The following is a 21,869-nucleotide window of genomic DNA, read 5'->3' on the forward strand; positions in this document are numbered from 1 at the left end:
TCTCTATTGATTATTATTGCGGCTCCTTTTCTTTCTGTGATCATCATTGAGGGAAAATGCAGCTGCAGGCTTCGAAAACAAAAGGGTACAGTCAACTTCTCTTTTGACCTTGAAGGACTGGCCGAATTCATTGACATCCGATGGGTTGAACTAACAGAAGAGGCATGAAAAATGACCAAGCACACTGCTGCTTTATTTGGCAACAGTCAAACCTGTATACTATAATGAAATTCTTGATGTAACAATGTATTTACCTTTTTATAACTTCTTGTCTATAGAATGTGTATATTGAACTTCAGTATCAGGAGGCGTGTTCACACACGATTTCAATACAATGGAATTCCACAGCCACTGCAAAGGAACACCGAGGCAAAAATTGGAAACTGGCATGGACCGTAGATGGTCAAATGGTTGAGTTATGTACATGCAGTGTGCTATGTGTAAGAGAGCGGATGCTGAAGCAGAGGAGCATGGCATCAAGACTTCCGTATAAAGTCTAAGTGTGACAAGATTCTATTGTGGGTCGTATGCTGTGCGTGTGAGGGTGTGCCGAGAAGTATGGTGGCTTGATGTGCTGTCTTCTTCCCATGCGAGTATGGGGGAAAGGGGGCAGGGGCCAAGGTGCGGTAATGTGATCAATCATGCATGCGCTAGTGGTGGGGGGTGTCTGGGGGGGCAGGTGAGTGTGTTTCTTCTAGCCCGGCTGTGTTTGCACAGGACTGTCGGCATACGTGGCCCATCTTGTTTGGCGAGTGCAAACGTCAGGTGAGCCGAGATGGCCGTGGCTTCATGTGTGCTGTTTTCCCACTCGTTCAGTGCTGGAACTCGTGCGATCTCAAGTGTTTGGAGACGCAGTGAGGTGAGAGGTAGACATGGCATTCCCTCCCGTCTGTCAGCGTGGTTGCACATTGCAGCAATGAATCGCACTGTGGCATTCTCTGTTGATTATTATTGCGGCTCCCCTGTGGGTGACACTATCAGCCGCTGGGGCACAGTAGGTGCGAAAGCATTGCAGGCCTCGCTTTGTACTGTTGATTTAAAGATATTGTTGACACAGCATGAAACTATCTTTGGTCACCAACTTTGGTTAACAAAATAAAAAAATGTTTTAAAGTTTCTTCGTTTGCCCAATAATTCGGAAAATCTTGCCGCCCCTTCCACGTAAAAAGAATCCATTGGCAACTACTTATTTGCATAAAAGGTCAGTTTTCAATAAAACTTTACGTTGATACAACAAAGTAAATTGCGAATTTTACCACTTAAGAAGTCCAACTGTGTTCGATTTTTACATGCACCCACTTTCAGGACAAAACTGAAGTGGACAGAAAGAATTTATCAACACTTTTTTCAGGGAGTTGTGCCATATGGCATAGTGCAGCAAATGAGAGCAAGATTAAAATGAGGTCTACAAGGAAACGGCACAGCTTCTACCCACTGTATGAAAAGTACAATGTTGCATATAGCAGAGGTAATTAGCATAATGCCAGGCAAATGTGGTTTCTACCGTGTGCTACATGTTCGAGTCTTGAGCAATTTACTTTTGACGCTTGTGTAATAAAGTTTCACTAACGCCATCGCCAGGAAGCTGCAATCAACCTTTCCGCAATAACTCAAATTTCAGCAAATTCCTTATAGAGCAGCTGCTCAGAATTTGTCGATTTGAGTTATGCTTGCAATACATTTGCAATGTAGAAATTTCGCAAGCGGGAAAAAAGATCACTTAATAAGAGAATAAAAGGTTTATTGGGCAATTCTTGGCTTTTTTTCCGGACTTGCTTAAGTGGCTACATATCCCAAACTTCCAACTAAATATGTGCTAGGACAAATGGTGCAGGACAGGGGTACATAATCGGAGATTGTAGGGTGAGGCCTTCATCCTGCAGTGGACATAAAATAGGCTGATGATGATGATGATGAGACAGTTGCTTCAGCAGAAATGACCTGCAATTGGTAGGCAGGGTGGGACAGCATGCTTTCCCGAAATGTACACAGGCGAGTGCAACAGACAAAACGGCCAACATGCTGGTACAGTGTAATGCCCTCAATGTTATAACCATATAATAACAGAATACTCCAGGCAAAAAAAAAAATAATAAAAAAAACTGAAGTGACGAGGATGACAAATGTATGTTCTCAGTGTGCATACAGAAGGTAATGTTTTGCCCGTAGGTTGCAGAGAGCAAAATTGTCTAAAGTTGTATGGATGCTTGCTTACCATAAGACATATTCTTGCCATGCAATGTTTGCAATTAACTTGGCAGCTGCAGCAAGTAATTGAAGAACTAAGGCAGCCGTAATATTAAACTTTCTTCTGGGTAAGCACTTCTAAAGGTTGGCTACTCCAACTTTGTGCAAGGCTGGAAACCACATCCTATACATTTCAGTGTGAATGAGTTGCTGCCAGGCACTGAAAACTGAGAAACTAAAAGTGAAAATTAAATGACAGTAACGTGATAAAGTGCGTTAGAATCATGCTATTTCAAGCACACAGTTCTTATAAGGAAATTAAATGTGAGCAAAAAAGTCGTCCCATCAACTTTAGAATGAAGGATCAAGAGTTGTACTGGATCATCAACAGCTGTCTGTGAATGGAAATAATTGCGCGAACATGCGATATAGAGAAAGAAAAACGGCTACTTTGCCACCTGCATTGCATTGCGCAGTGTTCTGTCTGCAGTGTTTGTGTGTGCATTACCCTCTAGATGCCAATGTCCAGCTCAACGAGGAAGCAGTGTGTGACCTCAGAGTTTGCCAAAGGTCAAAGACTCGGGAGTTCCGAGTATAGAGAGCCAACAACCTCGGAGGCCATGAGCGACGTTACACACCCTGCACGTTTCTCTTTAAACTTAAGAAGCAATGTACTGTCTTGAATGGCACTTTTCACAATGACCTGATGGTGTAGAAATGCAAATGGAGCAGAGAGGAGTGTAGTCTGTCTCTTTAGCTTGACTTTGATGTCAGTGTCCCTTTAAGATGACAAATTTCTACGGTTGGTACAGGTGCACGAATCTAGCAAATACCATGCATCACCAGCTAGAATAAATGAACAGTTTCATGCAATATGCTCTCTTATAAAGCTACACGAATGCCCAGGAAACTGCACAAGCGTGTGCTGACTGAACCAGTTGCAGTAAACAATAGTGGAGCCTGACTGTTGCATAAAGTTGCAAATGTAAGCCATCCCATAAATATAGCTCGTACACTTCTGCACAGATCACAGTGATGGCAGGTGAACAATTTAAAGTGCTTAAAAAGTGAAATTGTCAGTAACTGCTAGTTTTCTTTCTCATAATTTTATTTAACCACATGCAAGATAATGTCCACCGATTTGGATAACCGCTCACAGTGAAAGCAGACTTTCCAAGTACAACTAATCTCGGCCTTTTCTGGAATATACCTGTGCATTTCATGTTCCAAAGCACACTCACACACACATTACTCGCACAAGCAAACAACATCCGAACTGGCACAGCATGTTTATGTTAATGAAATCGCCAAGCTTGTCTCACAAATGTGAAGCAAGGTTTGGGTGCGGGCTAGTTGGTATTCCATGGTATCAATCGTCACTTACAGCGCATACATAGACGAGGGACAAAAAAGGACGACGAAGACAAGCGCTGTCTTCGTCGTCCTTTTTTGACCCTTGTATATGTATGCGCTGTAAGTGACGATTCACAAATGTGGTCGTGCTCACCAAGAATGACAGAGCCTATGAGAAGATAACAGGTTTATCATAAAGGCAAAGACAATAAGGAATGTTCACATCACGAGCACCTTAAAAGTGTGAGGAAAGAATAAGTGACAAACAACAAAAGAAAAGAAAGTTAAATTATAGAAAATGAACATCTCCCTGGAAATCTCTTTTAGAGTGACTCTACAATAAAATGTGCTTAAAATAAATGGATGATCTTTCGAATAACTGTTACAATTGCACTAGACCGGAGCATCTGCCTCATGGATGTGAAGACATCCCAAGAAGTTAAATAACTAGCTATTTCATGTATTTGTTGCAGTGCTTTGGAGCGAACTGTGGCAGCACACTTTAAACCACATTCAGCCGCATGTTCTGTTGCCTCTTTCAACAACCATACCAACGAAGCAAAGACAATTCAAAATGTTTTCTGCTCCAGACAAGTGTGAAAAGTTGCTGTGAAGAAGCTATACGGAACAAGTGCTTCAAAATATCGTGGAAATACACACAAAGATGGACACATCAAAAGTAAGTACCTTGGTTTCAAGCAACTTTCACTAGTATCAAGAACAAGAATACAGTAGGAATGGTGTAAAAATACTTGCACCAAACAGTGACAGTGTTCAGAATGCAATGGGCATTTGCTAATTCGGTGACAAGTTCATTCACACGGACAAATAATAGTGCTGAAGCTCATTGCAGAGGACCTAAAACTAAAAATTGGCAACTATAAAATAAAGAACCAGTCAACAATCCACCAAATGTCTTATGACATTGAGGCATGCGTAGCTGCACTAAACGGCTTTGGAATTGTAAAGCATTAAGCTGCACATAGACAAATTAGTCCCTGCTCACTTTTAAAGCCATGCCGACATGACATTCTTGACTTTTTATTTCTTGCGTTAAATAAAGGCCCTCGACTTCAAAACCAAAGGTACTGGGAAACCTCGGACTGTTTAAAGTAACTTACTATAATAGGTTTCCTATGAACCAGTTTTGGTCAAGTGTTCGACGAAAACTTGTCTGGCGGGGAAACATATTGGTGCCAAAAAACGTGCACTTGCCAAGAATAAAATAAAAATAAAGAAAAGACGTTATAAATAGCCGCACACCCATGCTTACATCTTCATTGTGATCGAGGGACCCGTACGGGGCCCAAAACGTCTTATTTATTTTTATTTTATTATTGGTGAGAGCACGTTTTTTGGCACCAATGAACCAGTTTTGGTACCATTTCCCAGGAGCTGTATGTGTCATGTGTGTGTATGTTCCATGACGCAGAAGGTGGTCACGTTGGCACAGAACATCATCATGCTTTGGCAGTCACTTTGGCTCATTCGGTCATCTGCTGTGCTGCTACTCGTTGTGTGGTCCAATGTAGAATAATATTCATTTTATTCTGCCATCTCTAACAGTCGTAGAGATTGATACTTCATCTTTTTCTCTGCCCTGTCCTTCTTCTTGTTCACGAAAACGGCCTTCCTCCTTTTCTGGTCGTTAGAAGTATTGGCATAGCAGATGACAGCTAGTCAGAGTGAGTGCCAAACCTTAATGATGTTCAGCTCCCACATGACATACACCTCCTGGGAGACAAAACAGGAACTGTTACGAAGAAAAGCTATTACTGTAAATTATTTAAGACACTTTGAGGCTTGTCAGTACTCTGTGTAGTTTTGAGATCCAGGACCTTTGCGCAATGCAAAAAATTACAAGTCTAAAATTGCCACATCGGTAGTACATTAAGAAAAGTGCCATGGATGTGAATATCACGAGATGCTCTCTACAGCTCGGAGTTGGCTGCCACAATAGACAGTTTTAGGAATAGAGGATGCAAGTGGCTTTAGTGAACTAAAGGGACTATGGGAACGCACAACAAGTTGTATCAGCGGCACCGTCCCCTATTTCAGAAACTTCTCAATCACATGATCAAAAAAACATGATCAAAAACATGATCAAAAAAATTACAGCTTTGAAACACACGCAAAAAAAAAAGGAAGTACTGCTTTTAAACAGCTGCAAGGGTCAAGCCAGTCTGTGCAACAAGCAATCAGTGGCACTCCCAACAATGACTAGAAAAAGAAAGCATATCCAAACTAAAGCATGTATAAGCAGCAGCCAGCTGCAGAACAAATGAAAGGGAGAAGCTGTACTAATCTCTTTTTCCTTCCATACAGGCAGCCACAAATAACACGGAATGAATACTCCAGAGTGAGGAAGTGCCGGGTACAATCACACTAAACCATTATTACAGGTTTTCTGGGGGTCAGAACTGGTGCCCTTGGTTAAATAAGGAGGGGCGTTTGGTTCACACATCTCTGGGTAAAAAAGAATTAAAATAAAAAATTGAGTGTTATAAAAAGTGGAAACAGTAGAGTCTCCAAATGCCATTGCGGAAGATATCGTAGAATTTCTTTCTAAGCTGCTGCAGTTTGCTCTTTAGCACACATAGCTTAATGCACAGAAACAATGCTTAATTGCTCAGAAACCACTTCACACATTCAACAAAATTTTCAAGCCCTCATTCTTGCAACGCATTGCTCGTTTGCAAGAGAAATAGTGGCACACTGTCTTCAATGGCCAAAAATGAGCAACCTATGTGTGAAGAAAGTTGTACGAGACAAAAACAGTGTCAACAAATGGTAATCTAAATGCTATACTTCAACTTTTTGTCCATGATCAAACCTAAAAAATAAAAAAGGAAAAGATTGCAGTGCTAGTTATTCTATTCAGCCAACATGTGCACAAAAACATGCCATAGTTGGCTGCATTAGCAAGCATTAAAAAAATCAACCTGTAAACATTTAGGGATTACAAAACGTAAGACAGGTAAATTTTCATGAACAGTGCCACCAACAGCTCGAATAAACGCTTGTGGCTTTGCAGTCTGGTTTAGAAAGCCATTTCATGACAGTGGTAAATAAATTAAAGATTCAAGAACAAACATCACATAGACTTAAAAGCTTTATCTGTTTAAGCAATCATTTAGATTTGAGAGCTACAAAGAATTGTAGATTTCCAAAGCCTCAACATGTTTGCTACCATGACTGGGGGAAAACTGCTCATGCTGGCACGTTAACACGGCCGGCATGTATAAGAATGAGCTAAATCAGTCTTAATGTGTTACCTTGCACCACACAAGACTGGTGAAGTAAGCTCATACTTCAAGGCTTCCTCAACTTCAAGGCCATCAAGGCTTCCTCACAAGGTTCAGGTACCATACTAAGCAAATGACATTCAAACTTTGGACAATTAACTGAAGAAGAAGAGAGAAAAAAAAAAACGTTGATGCTGAACTGAGGAGCGGGTGTGCAATCAAGGTCACGTCAGTTCTGGCCACTGAAGATGGCACTGTTCCAACAAAATGAGTTGGGAAGCTGCGATTATGGCTGCGAGTAAGGCGGCAGCCCATCGCCTCCCGAGGAGTAGACATGGCTTGGGCTTCCAGTGTCTAATCCAGTCTTCGGCACGCTCTGGGTAGTGGTCTGGTCGATGTCATCATACTGACCTCGGCCAGTGCTGCCCACGCCTGTTAACAGTGCAGGCAAACAGGTCAGTCAAATAAACCAACATCAAATGTACAATTCTCTTATTTATTTATGTATTTGTTTATTTATTTATTAGGGTGAAGCTTTCTCTGCCTCTTACCCAGGGCTTGGAATTTCTTATTGTTTCCTTGGAGGATATATTTGTGACTATATATAGACAACTTGGGTAAGTGGGCATGTGCAACTAGATATGTGCTCATACTAGGCCAATCCCCCAGAATGGATGTGACACAAGGGGCCTTAAATGTGTTCAGATATATGTTGTGCCTCTGTGCGTACACATTTGATCAAGTCTTGCCTCAACAAGCATCATATACATCACCTTCATTCTCATGACACATACAGCTAATAGCTACAGGCAACAAGGCTGTGCTTAAGCAGGTAGAAGCAGTAGCGGACCCTCTTAAGAGAAGGAGGGGTAGTAAATAAAGTGCACACAGTTAAATCAACACAGGCAAAGCACAGACAATTTAATAGAATGGTAAAAGAAAAAGGTGAAACACATGGCAACATCGTCAAACACAAGCAGTAGTCCTCACCCCCCCCTCCCCGCTTATTTACAGGTGAACGAAGAAAATCAATAAAAAATAATTCAACAAAAACAATTTCGACAGTCACGATCAAAAATGGCTGCAGCATCGACGAACAATACAAATGGCAACTTCCTGCACATAACCACAAAAAACACACAGTGTTATGGTTTATAGGTTCTAAGCAAGAGGGTGTGGAACTGATCAGGGTGTGTTTAAATGACTATGTCTGATGGCAGGTTACTCCATTTTGATGTAGTTCATGGAATGAAATACTGAGCAAAATGACTGAGTGACACCCGAAAAGGTTTAGTTTGCACCGTGTGATAGCGTTGAGATACAATTCAACTGCGCAACATTTGTAGACCCTGTGCTTGATCAAGCAATGACAATTCAGTTCCATGATAGGTATGGATCTCATTGCATGTTACATTACAAAATGCATGTTTATATAGTTGGTGGAAGTGGTGGAGGAATCAAGGCACTCAACGAAAAAAAGATAACGCACATAAAAAATGTAGTGGTTGTTCTGGGGCAAAATCTGCAAAAGGCAAGAAAGGTCACTTTGGAGCAGCTGCCTACATTTCTGTAGTATGCGCTCATCACCACACGGAGTAAAAAAAGGTTAAGAAAAATGAAATATTTGTGTATTTCAACATGCACAATGCTATTTGCCGGTTTGTTCAACTGCGCAGCTTGCAATCAGGCAAAGTCTGACAGGCCAACAACAACAACAACAACAAAAAAAGGAACATTGTGCAACTAAAAACACACACATGGCTTGGCTGCTTGCATGCTGCTGCAAGATTAAAACTGACCATTCATATCGTTAAAGAAAAGAACTAAATATAATTTCAAGACCGTGAGTCATGCTAAAATGTAAATGTAACGGGTTGTGCCAAGAGAACAAAATATTGCATAAATCAATGCAAGTCTGATGATCAACAAAAACAAACAAAAAAAGTTTGGCATTTGCAAGTTATCACAAGGAAAATTATTCCTGCACAATATCACTCAGTAGGTGCTCCCCCTGTGTAGCAATGCTGCCTCCTACAGCAAATAATGCTTGTTCATAAAGGGGGAAAAAAAATGTTGCTGGAAAGCACAGTATTTCTTGGTTGGTGGTTAATCACAATGAGTAATTAAAGTGGCTGCGTGCCAAGATACATGTCCACTTTTCAAGGTATAGATGGGGTTGAATAATTACAACTTTGCATTATATTCGGCTATAGCTGAATATTGTAAAAGAAAAAAAAAATATTGCACCTAGAATTCTCAAATTGAATACTTAGGTTCAAAGAGAAGCATTTCATTTGCAGTTGAAACTGTGAATAGTCATACACACATGCTAATTTTTTTTACATGAAGCTTAGCATAAAGCAAATGATCACAACACAAAGAGATGCCAGACGAGCGGGACAAACCATGTAAAATATGTGCCAACTAGCTTTACTAAAAGTACTGCACCTACTACCATTTCTGCACAGCAGTCATGTTAGCCATTTTTGCACGCGTCCATGCCTCGATAATGTAACAATTATTTTCGCTAAGTAGTTGCCATCATATATACAAAAAAGAAAACTTGACTTGACATACCGCCATTGAAGTTTGGGATGCCCAGGTCTGCATACCTGCCTCCCCGCTCGTTGAAGATGCGCAGCAGAAACACTGACGACACCGGCCGAAACAAAAGGTTAACAATGGCAATGCTGATGATTTCATTAAATTAAGGAAAATGCAACACATAACATTATGCAAGCTATAATAGTATCACCATTTATTCCTTTAAAAAGTAAACACGGTACTCTACCTACAACAGTCATGTAAACGACAACTCAAAGAATAAAAAAAATGACAGCTGTCAAAGATATATAAAGAACATCCTGTGAAGGTTGCCGATTTTCTGCTGAGTTTGCAGCGTATTCAGTCAGGGCAGTCCACTTCCCTCCCTTTTGCATGCAAGCTTCGAGCAAAAACGTGACGGTGATGAGAAACTTCATATGCCTTGACACCAGCTTTCACGTAAATAATACAGTTATCTTGCGATTAACTAATCAACGCTGCAACATTGAAAACCACAGAGCCAAGGAAAAGGATACCCAGCACAGAATGTGAATTGGTGTGGGAAGTGCATTCCCAGTGTGACAATGTCCATTAGGATGGTACCAAGGTTTATGGCTAATGCCTGCAAAGAGACAGAACGCAAAGAACGGTTAAATTAGGCACAAGTACTACTTGAAACATATTGCCTAATAGTTCTCAGGGTAAATAATATTACCAGCACAGGGAAAACAAAAACATTACTTTAAATTTAGAGAGAGAAAAAAAAATTTTTTCATTCCTCTCATATGTCTTGGTAGGCAGCCGAAGTGTTTGCTCCCTTCCATCTGTGCTCTTCATGATAGCAATGTCCCACTGCGGGCAACAATACCAGCCACTATGGAGCAGACGCAAAAGCTTCGTAGGCTTTACTTCGCACTGCCGATTTGAAGATAGTGTCCACACAGCATGAAACCGCATCTTTGGTAGCGTACTCTCAAATCAACAAACTATGTTCTTCCTGAATGCCCCATAATTCAGAAAATTGTATGGCCCCTTTCGTGTAAGAAAAATCCGTCAGCAACTCTACTCATTTGCATAAAAGGTCAAATTTTGATATAATGAAATTTAATTATAACAAAGTGCAGATTTTTTTTTATTTATCAATACTGCAATCCCCATTGGGGATTTTAGCAGGGTGGGAAACAATACAAATCAGGTTAACAGAGCTTGAACATAGCAGTGGCACAGCAAGAAAACAAATTGTTACTCAATACTTGAAACAAACGCCGAAAGTGATGATTTTAAAACTTGGTCATTGGTTAGATGATTCTATTCAACGACTGTTCGGGGAAAGAAGAAATACTTAAAACAATTATTACGTGTACTAAACGGGGTTATTGTTCGGCTATGTCGCTGCCTAGTAGCATAACCAGATGAAAAAGTAATTATTCTCGTGAGATCTGTCTTATAATGACTGTTAATAAGTTGAAAAAGAAATTTTAGTCGTGATACACGATTTCTTTGCATTAATGGTGGCAGGTTTGCTTTTGTTAAGAGGTCTGTCACTGAAGTGCGTCCGAAGTTGTTATAAATGAAACGAGCTGCTTTTCTTTGCACCATTTCTATCTTGTTAGTGCCAGTTTTAGTAAAAGGGTCCCAAATTACACATGCATAGTCTAGCATCGGCAGAATTACAGCTTTATATGCAAGTAGGCGTACAGTGGGAGTAGAAAGTTTCAAAGCCCTCCTTAAAAAATAAAGCTTGCGGTTAGCATTAGATACTACATATTCAACGTGCTTAGCCCAAGTGAGGTCATTTGTGATCCAGAGTCCTAGATACTTATAATGTGTAACTTCAGAAATAATTATGTTATTAATACCGTATGGAAACGTTAGTTTATGCTTCTTATGTGAGATGGACATAAAAACTGTTTTATCGAAATTAATTGACATTTGCCAGGCAGCGCACCAGTCGACAATTTGTCGAAAAGCATCATTCAGCAACTCCTGGTCAGTAATATTGTCTATCTCCGAGTACAATACACAGTCATCTGCATAAAGCTTAGCCATAACAGGAATACCATGCAGCATATCATTAATGAATAAAAGGAACAAGAGAGGTCCAAGGACCGAGCCCTGGGCAACACCAGAGCCTACCGGAAGTCGTTCAGAAGCATGATTATTAAAAACAACAAATTGTTCTCTACTATCAAGGTATGCTGTCAGCCAATTAATGAGTCTGGAGTTTTTCAGTATCTTGCTCAATTTGTAAAGTAGTTTTTTGTGAGAGACCCTGTCGAAAGCCTTTGAAAAGTCCATGAAAATAGCATCTATTTGTTTCCCATTGTTAATTGCTTTCGCAAAGTCGTGCACTGTTAAAACTAGTTGGGTAATTGTAGAGTAGCCTTTTCTGAATCCGTGTTGATGCTTTGTTAGTACATTATTGTTTTCCAAGAATTCTGAGATATGATTATGGATTATGTGTTCCAAAAGTTTACATACTGTAGATGTTAAATAAATTGGATGGTAGTTTTGAATGCAGTTGCTTTTTTCCTGTTTTATGTAATGGCTTCACTCTGGCTGTCCTCCACTCACTCGGTACTTGTTCCTCGCACAATGACCTTGTGAACAGAACGTGCAAGTACTTTGATGTCCTTTCTGCATACCGTTTTAAAAATGTGTTTGGAATGTTGTCTGGGCCAGAAGATTTTTTAGTGTGCAATTGTAAAAGCATGTTGAGTATACCTGGTTCGCTTATTTCAACATCGGGTATAGGCGGCACACACATTTCGAAAGGTGGTATTACATCATTATCATTTCAATGACTTCGTTATATCAAGGCTTAACTGTATTATATAGTATCCTCACCTGAAGCCAGCCTGTTCTTTTAGTTGACTGAAGTGTTGTTCACGGGGAGGTGGGGCCAGTCAAGCTGCCGTTATGCTGCTTTTATCCTGCCAGCCCACCGCTTATGTACAGTCGCGGACAGAATAAAATGGACCACGGGATCTCCGAAAACGTTGAATTTCCGAGCAGCCTGTAGCAGTAACCAGTAAAACTGCCCACGACAACGTTGTTAGCATATTCTAGTCGAGGTCCAAAATGCAAATACCAAATTGCGTTGTGAGGTTGCGGAGATATTCAGCTTTTTGGTCCGTAATGGTCCGTAATATTCTGTCCGCGACTGTACATCCGTGTACTTATGTGGTAAATAAACTTCTATTAAGCGTTGCCCTGATTCTATCACAAATTTTTTTTCAATAGAATCAGGCCAACACTTGACTTTAATGAACCAAGAGGCTAATGAGGTTAATGAAACCAGGCTGGTTTCAGGATGGGGTGTTCTACTACAATGGATCACATTTACGTCATCAGTCAGGTAACTGAGAAATTTGCGAAGTACAACCAACCTCCCTATGTCTTTCATAGATTATGATAAGGCATTTGATTCAGTAGAGATACCAGCAGTCATAGAGGTATTGCATAATCAAGGCATATAGAAAGCACATTTGAATATTTTAGCAAATATTTATAAAGGCTTGACAGTTGCCTTAATTCTGAAATGCATTCAAAGCTAAGTCCATAAAGGATTTGGCATATTGCTTTCATCAGAATGGAGTCAATGACCCATACCATCATGCTCAACAGCAGCAAACCACTAAGCAGATATTGTTGGGACATGAAAAAATTAATTGTTTCATCATAACACAAGTGATAGTTGCACCTGACATACTCACTCTGCTGTGAAGTTGGAACAGAGTAGGGACCCATCCAGCTACAGAAACAGAAGTTTCTTTTTTTTGCTCCTGTCTCAAATTTTGTTTTCTTCTAATATGACTGAACAATGAATAAGGACTGACTGATCGACTGAGCACAGATTTGAGCCACTGGTGTGGGCGGCAAATTGAAAGCAACAACTAAACTACCAAAGCAGCTACCTAAAACATTGTGGTAACAGTTGGCCAAAGCCCATTAACTGTTTCGCCGAGGAGCTCTTCAGGGAACCCCGTTCCTGTTTCAATAAAAAAAAAAGAAATACTCTACGTCATATATAGAATACTTTGAGTCAACCAAGCTACTCCAGTAAACCATGCAAAAGAAGTGACATGAACATATGAAAAGACAAAAACTGAAGATAAGAAGCTTGGCCTTTAATCACAATTTTCTCAACTGAGGAATCAGTTTGCTGCTAATTAAGGCCACAAGATAACTCGCACAGCAACCATAAAGGTACAAATTAATACAGTGGCCTTTAGTGTACCAGATTTTACTATGTAATGCGCTTGCTACAAAAGTTTTTCGAAAACTGTTAGCATGCATAAACTTTTTTTGCCGCCTGTCTAACCATACTTGCAAAAGTTGAGACTATTATTACAGATGCTTAAAGTCTTCACACTGAGAACAGTGTTGCCTGTCCATAAAAGTTCCAGTTGAAGCTTTCTGTTGCCCAATCATGTCAAGAAAAAAAAAGACTTTGTACACTGCACTGTTTACAAGAGACATGTTTCTACACGCAAAAGATTTGTTTTACCAAAACATCTTTCCTGTGCCATTCTTGTGTTTTCATCACAATGCTAATCTTAATAAATTAATGATGATTTGTTGATCTGGAAAAAAAAAAACTGGTTGCAGGTTACAGTGAAATTGCTCTGCGATTCCTAACCAACCAAATACTGCTGGCATTTTTCACAAACAATGAGGATATTTTTGGAGCTTTCATCGTAGTCAGTGTATACAGACATGTGTGATCCATGCTATGTCTTGTAATTCTGGGCTGAACAACCTTAACTTAGCGAGGATTCAGTCCTTTTGCAAGTTTTGGGTTCCCAGAATGTGCGTGGGCATGTGTACTTGCATATAATAGTGCTCACATGTGCCAAGTACAACAGGCATCAGCAAATGTGTGGTTGCTTAATTATCTTAGGTTTCCATTAAAGCAGCTTAAACTGAGTGCTGTAAAGGTTACTGTTTTACTGATGTAAAATGTTTCCAAAATGTAACATGTTGCCTTGGCTCCACTTTTATGTAAAATCTTTACAAAGAAGAAAGAAAAGAAAGAGAAAACGGCTTACAAGTACAGCACAGACATCCAGGTGCAGATAATTATCTCTCTCAAAACAGCTAAAACATGTCTCCTCTCATCCTGTAGGACAGATGAACCAGTACGAGTTGGGAAGAACTGCATGCACTTCTGGCATGTGAAAAAAAAAAAAGAAAAACGAAAGGAAATAATGATCGAGAGTGCAGTCAGTGGGGCTGTTCTCGGGCAGCGAAATCAGAACCACACGTTATTCACTTTATATTCGCGTTAAAATTTGAACACCCAGCATTCACTGACGTCTACCAACGCAAGTAACACATTCGGACAGAAGCTTAAACCGCCCCAAAGCTACAAGACAAGACGATGCGGATACTTGCCATAAATACGGGCTCCTCGGAATCCTTGTGATGGATCGCCCAAGCTAACATCAGCAGATAAATGAGGTTGTAGTAGAGATACGCTTGGGGTGCCCATGCTTCCTGCAACGGCCTAAAAAAAGATACGTCGTTAGGATAGCACTCAGAGTTGTAGGATCAGCGCCTTGTATCCAGAAAAGGTGCTCACCATACTGTGAGGAGCAGGTGAATGAGAAATATGGCCTGAAATGACAATACGTGAAAGATAGCTTAGAAAAGTTGATCTTGCACAAAACCAGTTCGAACACTATCTTACGCGCGTAAATAAGCACACCCGCAAAAGATCGTCTACACGGGCTAGGACGCAGGTGAAATCGGCGATTTTAATACCGAATTCTTAATTCCAGTTGTCGCAAAGCTTATGTTTCAGTGCTCCAGCGTTACTCCATCAACAGTGCTTTGCGTGTAAACTTGTATTACAACATCTTGAAAGAATTTCACAGCTGCGCACTTCTACGCGCGTTACGGCAAAAGGTAGGCGGGTGCTTACCTTGAGCTGTGGATTCTGGATGGAGATCATCGTTCTAATGCAGCCTAACGGTAATAAACCTCAAGACGAACACGCGTAGCGCACTAGGCTTTGTGCGAGAGAAAAGACCGATGAGCTAAGATAGTGCTATCGCATGACGAATTATTTGTTTTCACACTGAAAAATACAACACACACAACAGGACAGCCTGTTGCCCAGCGTCGCTTTGCCGTTGGTTTACGTAGATAAAAAATCAACGCTACGAAACAGACGGCGCTTGTTTCGTTTTTCAATGTTTCCTGCAAAGCCGTACTAGTGGCCAAAGTTAGCAAAGTTTGTGCCAGTTAACTTTGTACATCGCTCTCTGTAACAAACGTTACATACTTGTATTTATTATGTTCTCAAAGAGATAACAAGCTTTATAATCTTATTATTTTTATGATGTACTCCTAGTACTGCAGTACTGCGGTACCTATCTAGTCGAATCCATTATTTGCTCTACGCTTCCAAAACTAGACAAAGCATGAGCCGTATGAAGTTCCGTTTGTCGCATGATGGTCGCATGTGTGTTCGCGTGTTTAGGGGTTCAGGCCATTCAGGCTGCCTACTGAGCTCCTTTTTGCGTGATTAGACCAGTTGTATTACAACAAATGCTGGGCGTAGGCTGCAGTTTATTGTCCCTATCCAAGTGCTAAAGGTAAACGACCTTGCTTTCCTCCTAGTAAGACGCCAGTAGCGATTCTCAGATAGTCAACCAACGTCGCCCAGTGGTAGCAAGTTTGATGCACACGATCCATGATGTGTAATGACAAACGTACACCACAAAATTTTGCTAAATTTCATTAACTGTTTTCGTCTTTCAGCGTCGAGTGGGCTTCCTGCCATGGCTTTCGTGCGTGCTTTGGCGCGAGCTGCCTCAGAAGCTGGTCGCATTGCGAGGGCTGCTCGTTTAATCCCGCCACTACAGAGTAAGTTGCGTGGTCAGACGGAACACATTGGGCACACAATATAGTAAGGTACTATTTAGTATTCAGAGAAGCACCATTTCTGTACAAGGTTGTCTTCCGTTCGGCTGCTAGACATATCCGCTGGTACTTTAGCAAATCTGTAATGTGACTTGCGACATGCAGCAAAGCTGAAAGGCCAAATGCGTATAGAGTGGTTGTGCTCTTTCTTGCAACGATATGATTGTTTTATTATTGTTAATGTTCTGTTTCCAGGAGGATTGCATCAAATCGCTCATCAGGAATCGCCTGTGTCTGCATCCTGTCTCCGCAGAGTCGCAGCGGAGCGTTCGCCGGCATCCACTACTGTAGATCGAAGTGTAGCATACGTTCCTCCAGGCATCAAAAGTCCCGTTACGCTCCCAACTCTGCGGAGGCCATGGGATTACAATCTTCCATCCCTTGTGAAGCCCACCACCGTCATTGGAGACAGTAAAGTCATAGCCCCGTCGACGGACACCAATTCCATTGGCCTCGAGAAGACAGATCCGCAACCGACGGCAATCGTTATTGAGAAGCGTGCTGTAAACATGTTGATTATTCGACGTAAAAAAATGAAGAAACACAAGCTCCGGAAACTGCGCAAGCGGATGTACTTTCTGTGGTCAAAGCGGAGGTATCGAATTGAGAAAAGCAAAGAGCAGGCTTTCAGGGCAGAACTTCTCGCTCAAATTCATGAAGCACGGGAGTTTGATGCCGAAAAGTTTGTGATGGGAGTGCTGGAGAAGTTGCGCAACAGACCAAGGCCAGAGACTCTTGAAGAGAAAAAGGAAAAGATGCTAGAGCTGATGCGTAAACACAGGAGCAATGTCCAGTACGTCAAGCCAAAACTTGATTGACTGTTAATAATTCAGAATTGTTTATATTTAGTATCAATAAAACTAGAACTGTGCTTTAGTTTTACTTTCTTGTACCCATGTGTGGTACTGTTGGCTGCACTAGAGGTCTATATATGATCATTCAAGCATTGTTTAACTTGTTAGTGCGTGTAGTAAGCATAGTGTGGTTGAATTACAAATGGGCATGTTGATGATCCGTACTGAATTAAACAGTGTGAACATAAAATTAAGACAGACAAGACGAGAGGCACTGAATTTCAGCGAGATCTTAAATGTTGTTGAAATTGAGCACTCTGTGCTCATCTTTTGTTCATACTGTTCAGTATAGTGTGGTCACTTAGTCATTTTTATCGGAGGAATTTGATATTTCTTTAGTTGGCTATTTCCTTTCTCGTTACTAAAAGGTCAAATGCAGTGTTTGTGAACAAGGTATCTGTTTGGATCCGGAAATGCCATTCTGTTAATGTTATGATCGGTGACATGCTTCTTTCTCAGTGTACAGTTGAACCCAGATATATGGAATCTGACAAAAGTTCGATATATAGGTAATGTGATTTATAAAATAAAAATTTATGCAAAAATATTCAAGGGGATTTTACTGCTGTCTGTGTACACAATAATTTGTTATGTGTGGGTTCGATGTATCCTGGTTCTACTGTATCGCCAGTATGATATTCTTGAGTGGCATTCTACTGATGTGGAAACTACAATATTTACACATTTCAGCTCATATTTTAATGCGAATAGCGTTTTTTGCCTACTTCATCCATTTTGAGCCTATCCATCTATCTAGCCTCTTAGCCAGCCCACTGCTCCAAGTTGTCTACCTGCTTGGGCCGCTAGGTGTGTGCTCCTACTTGAGCTGCCATTGTCGTTCCACTGTTGTCATTCCAGCCTCGGGATCTGACTTTCGTCATGCTGTTTTCGTTGCCCTTTCTGCTCACATGCTGTGGTCCAAATAGCTTGGGTCTAGATATGTGTTTGGGGTCGTGAAGCCGTCGTGATCATTTCATCATGGTCATTCCAGCTTTCTTACACGACTCTCATCATGCCGTCATCATCATGCCATCGCCGTCATGCTGTCGTTTCAGTAATTGTCATCACTTCAGTAACATCATCCAATCGTCGTCATACTGCCTTCATTGTTACATTGACATCGATCTTTCTTTGTTATTGTCTTGTAGTTGTACTGTCATTTCATCGTGATTATGGCACCCTTGTCATGCCATTGTCGTCTGTCGCTCTCACGCCTCCATTTCTCAGACCGTCGTCATGATACTGTCATGGTTGTGCCATCATTGCCACTCCAGCTATGTCGTCTGACTCTTCACGCCGTTGTTGTCATACAGGTTTCATAATACAGTCTTCGTCACGCCATTTTCATCATACACTTACTGTCATCCCATTGTTCTCATGTGATTGTCTTGCCATCGTCGTCATGCATTCATTGGCATACCATTGTCATACCATTGTTGTCACGCTGTCGTCATCACGTCAGTATTGGCTTCCCATTGTCGCCATGCCGTTGTCATCACACCACATTCGTCGATCCATTGGTGTCGTTCCTTGTTCATCATTCTATTATAGCCAGACTTATGGGTGACCTTGGCAAGCAAGTGCTTTAGAAAAGTGGGACGATATCGGAGTATGTGACATATAGCTGAATGAATGAAGCGCACACCCAGTGGGACATACTCAGTGACCCAAGTTAACGAGCGGTTCATTGAAGAACGACACATTACCCAGTGCATTCACGATGCAGCTCGCTAAAATGTTGGCTTGGAAGATGTTCATTCTAAAGCAGCACATACCCAGTGCATTTGTGGTGCAGCCTGCTAAAGTGTTGGGTTGCTGACCTTGAGGAACCCTTGTGACGTGTGTTCGATTCCACCCAGCATCAAAGAAACTTAAAGGATTTTAAAGATCTTAAAGGCATGTAGCCCTGCCGAGAATGAACAGTTTGTTCCAAGTTATAACGTCGTCATCCTCATCATCTCTTCAGTCATGATAGGCCTGTTCTTGGTAAATGAGATAACTGTTCCATAGCAATATGTTATATGTATTGGGAGCGTTTCTTTCCATCCTAAACCTGTTGGGCCTTTCGTTTTTGTCTGTTGCTTTGTTTTACTGGTTCAACATATGCTCTATCCACAAAGATAATAAAATACCAACCAGACAAATTGGCCAGCCTTCTTTGAACAAGACGTAGCAGCGTCCTCTCAACATCACAGCTACCGTTCGCACTGCAGAACGTCAATGCTGTGTTAATTTGCTTTGTAGTGCATTACCGCCATTTACATATATACATATATGCGACGTATGGGAAATGCAACACAATGTGCCGTTGTTGTATTCATCTTGACATTGCTACTAAGAAAAGCAACAGGCTTTCCTTGACTCAGAATCAGCAGGCGCTGAATATATCTTTATTTATATATACAGATTTTCGCTCGAGTGTTAAATGAAAACATGACATATACCTTATTAATAATATTCATAATATCATAAACGTGACCACTCGCTGACAAAAGGTGGGCACAGGGTGTCTACCAACCGGGAAAACCGGGAATTCTCAGGGATATTGAGTAGTCTGGAAAAACTCGGGGAAAACTGCGGGAATTCGTGGTCCGTGGGGCGAACGAGTGGCGGAAGGAGGACAAGAACAGAAAGAACCTACGCATTGAGGAATGAATAGGAAAGGAAGCATGCTGCCTCCGTTTTGATAAAGCTCGAGCCCCCCCCCCCCCCCCCCCCCCCCAAAAAAAAATAATAATCGTTTTGGCTAATGCCGAGATGCAGATGTCCCTCATCCAAACCAAAATAAACTCTTTAAAGCAGTGAAACACAACACTGAGGCGTCGTGCACTGGCCGAGAGTATGTCTGGACAGTTGAGGTTGACTTACGAGCTGTTGAGAATCTCGAGTGTGGCAAAGCTCGGGCCTCATACCACTGCGCTTGCTATCAGTTGATAGAAATAGATCATATTCGAAAATATTTTCTTCTGTATGCATCTCCTTTTTATTCGTATCTGAGGATGTCCGACTTTATTTGGAATTTTTTTCGAAGACATCTAATTTGCTGTGCATTTTACTAACTCCTGCTTTCTATTCTCTTTTTGAATAATATAAACACTACTCCTTAGTATTCAAGCTGGATTAAGTCGTTTTTTTTAAATTTTTTTTTTCATAGTGACACGTGTACTTCTTTATCGGGCGAACATGTTTCACCGTCACTACTACACTTACTAGAGAGTGACAGCATCAGACGACGTGGTTTCAGCCCATCTTGACATAAAACATAGTTCTGCGTCACTCAGGGAATTTTGTAAAGGCACTCGGGGGAAAACCTGGAAAACTCAGGGAACTTGGAAATGTCAACTTGATAGACACCCTATGGGCAGCATTGATGAGTTTTATGACACCTGCATTTATTTATATCATATACAAAAGGGAAAACTTTGGAGAGAAATTGGGTTTAATCCGATTTTCATAAATCTTGTTCGTAGTGCAAAAATGAGGAGGTCACAAGTTTTGCCCGAAAATGAAGGACCTTCTTAATATAAGGGTGAACCAGGAAGTCTTTTCCCCTATATTTTTATTAGCCAAAATAAGGTACATACAGGTAAATACAAATATACATACTATTCTACGCACCTTACACTATTTTTGCACATAGTCCCCACACCAGTGCAGACATTTGTCCCATCGCAGCACTAAACTTATGATGCCTCTATCGTCAGTCGGCGACGCACATGTCCTCCCCGAACGCTCATCGTCATGCAAGTCGTCATGGCCTTTTGCGAACTTGCACCACCACTGCCTCATACTTCTCAAAGCGAGACACCTTTCCCCATACGTGGGCTGCATTTCCCTCTGGATTTCAATGGGTGTCCATGCCTTGCTCCATAGAAAATGAATCGCACTTCGTTGCTCGTACGTCATGGACTTGTGAAGCACAACCGGTATCTTCAACAACTGATAGCAGAGCCTTGCTGCGGAGCTAGCAGCAGATAAGACCGGGCTGGCCCAAGAAAGGTCCACCGCTGGGAATGGATATGTTGACTTCGCATTTACAGCCGTAATTTGGTTAAAAAATTTGGCCAAAGACTTTCTGATTCGCCCTCGTATATATCTAGCACACTAGTCACTAGGGGTCTGCGAATGTTCGAAACTTTCAAATAATGAGTTGAATAGTGTCCTCTTAGATTTCAAATTGCATTTTCACTTTGTATATGCAAGTATTTTTAGAATACTTTTCACATATTTCAAAACATTAACTGCCCCCAAACAAACATAAAATTGGAGCAAAAGAACGGTACATTTTCACCGTTGCAGGCATAGAATAGGAATAAAACATGAGTACTTGCATAGTGGAGCAGGCTACGTCACTTAGGTAGCTATACTTTAAAGGCTGTACAGTAGCAGCCTTGAAGCTTAACAAGTCCAGAGTAGCAGCGATTCGCACATGCTCCGCGAACTTGTAATGCGCGTGCGTGAACCCTGCACACACTTTTCTGTGCTTCACATTTGACGGTAGACAAGTGCCTAGTTCTACATAGTGCTTCCACAAAATTCATAATTTGAGCAGCTATTTTTGTTGCAGATGTGTTTATTCTAGCAGGTAGCTGCTTTCAGACATGTTTTATTATCTTAAGCATAGTCTTGCTTTGAATGACCTATCTGCTACAGCATCTTAATGATAATGGCATTCTGTGGCTCAGAGCGAGGTCTTGTGTTCGATTCCTGGGTATGAAAGCTGAGGCAGCTACTCTCAGATGGGGGCAAATGCGAT

General features: G+C 41.2%; 2 protein-coding genes across 2 annotated transcripts; one reads left to right on the top strand and one right to left on the bottom strand.

The window, feature by feature from the left end:
• Nucleotides 1-3,712: 3,712 nt before the first annotated feature.
• Nucleotides 3,713-15,485, bottom strand: LOC126517936 (type-1 angiotensin II receptor-associated protein-like). The gene is made up of 6 exons (XM_050167762.3): nt 15,256-15,485; nt 14,914-14,948; nt 14,727-14,838; nt 9,866-9,951; nt 9,363-9,475; nt 3,713-7,217 (listed from the first exon to the last, which is right to left on the bottom strand). Exons 1-6 carry the CDS (start codon nt 15,283-15,285, stop codon nt 7,072-7,074), a joined length of 522 nt encoding a protein of 173 aa, XP_050023719.1. The 5' UTR covers nt 15,286-15,485; the 3' UTR covers nt 3,713-7,071.
• A 277-nt stretch (nt 15,486-15,762) lies between these two features.
• LOC126517866 (uncharacterized) lies at nt 15,763-17,130 on the top strand. Its single transcript, XM_050167683.3, has 3 exons — nt 15,763-15,931; nt 16,098-16,202; nt 16,455-17,130. Exons 2-3 carry the CDS (start codon nt 16,118-16,120, stop codon nt 17,075-17,077), a joined length of 708 nt encoding a protein of 235 aa, XP_050023640.1. The 5' UTR covers nt 15,763-15,931; nt 16,098-16,117; the 3' UTR covers nt 17,078-17,130.
• Nucleotides 17,131-21,869: the final 4,739 nt, after the last annotated feature.

The sequence above is a fragment of the Dermacentor andersoni genome, chromosome 3, assembly GCF_023375885.2.
Source record: "Dermacentor andersoni chromosome 3, qqDerAnde1_hic_scaffold, whole genome shotgun sequence".
Classification (NCBI taxonomy): domain Eukaryota; kingdom Metazoa; phylum Arthropoda; class Arachnida; order Ixodida; family Ixodidae; genus Dermacentor; species Dermacentor andersoni.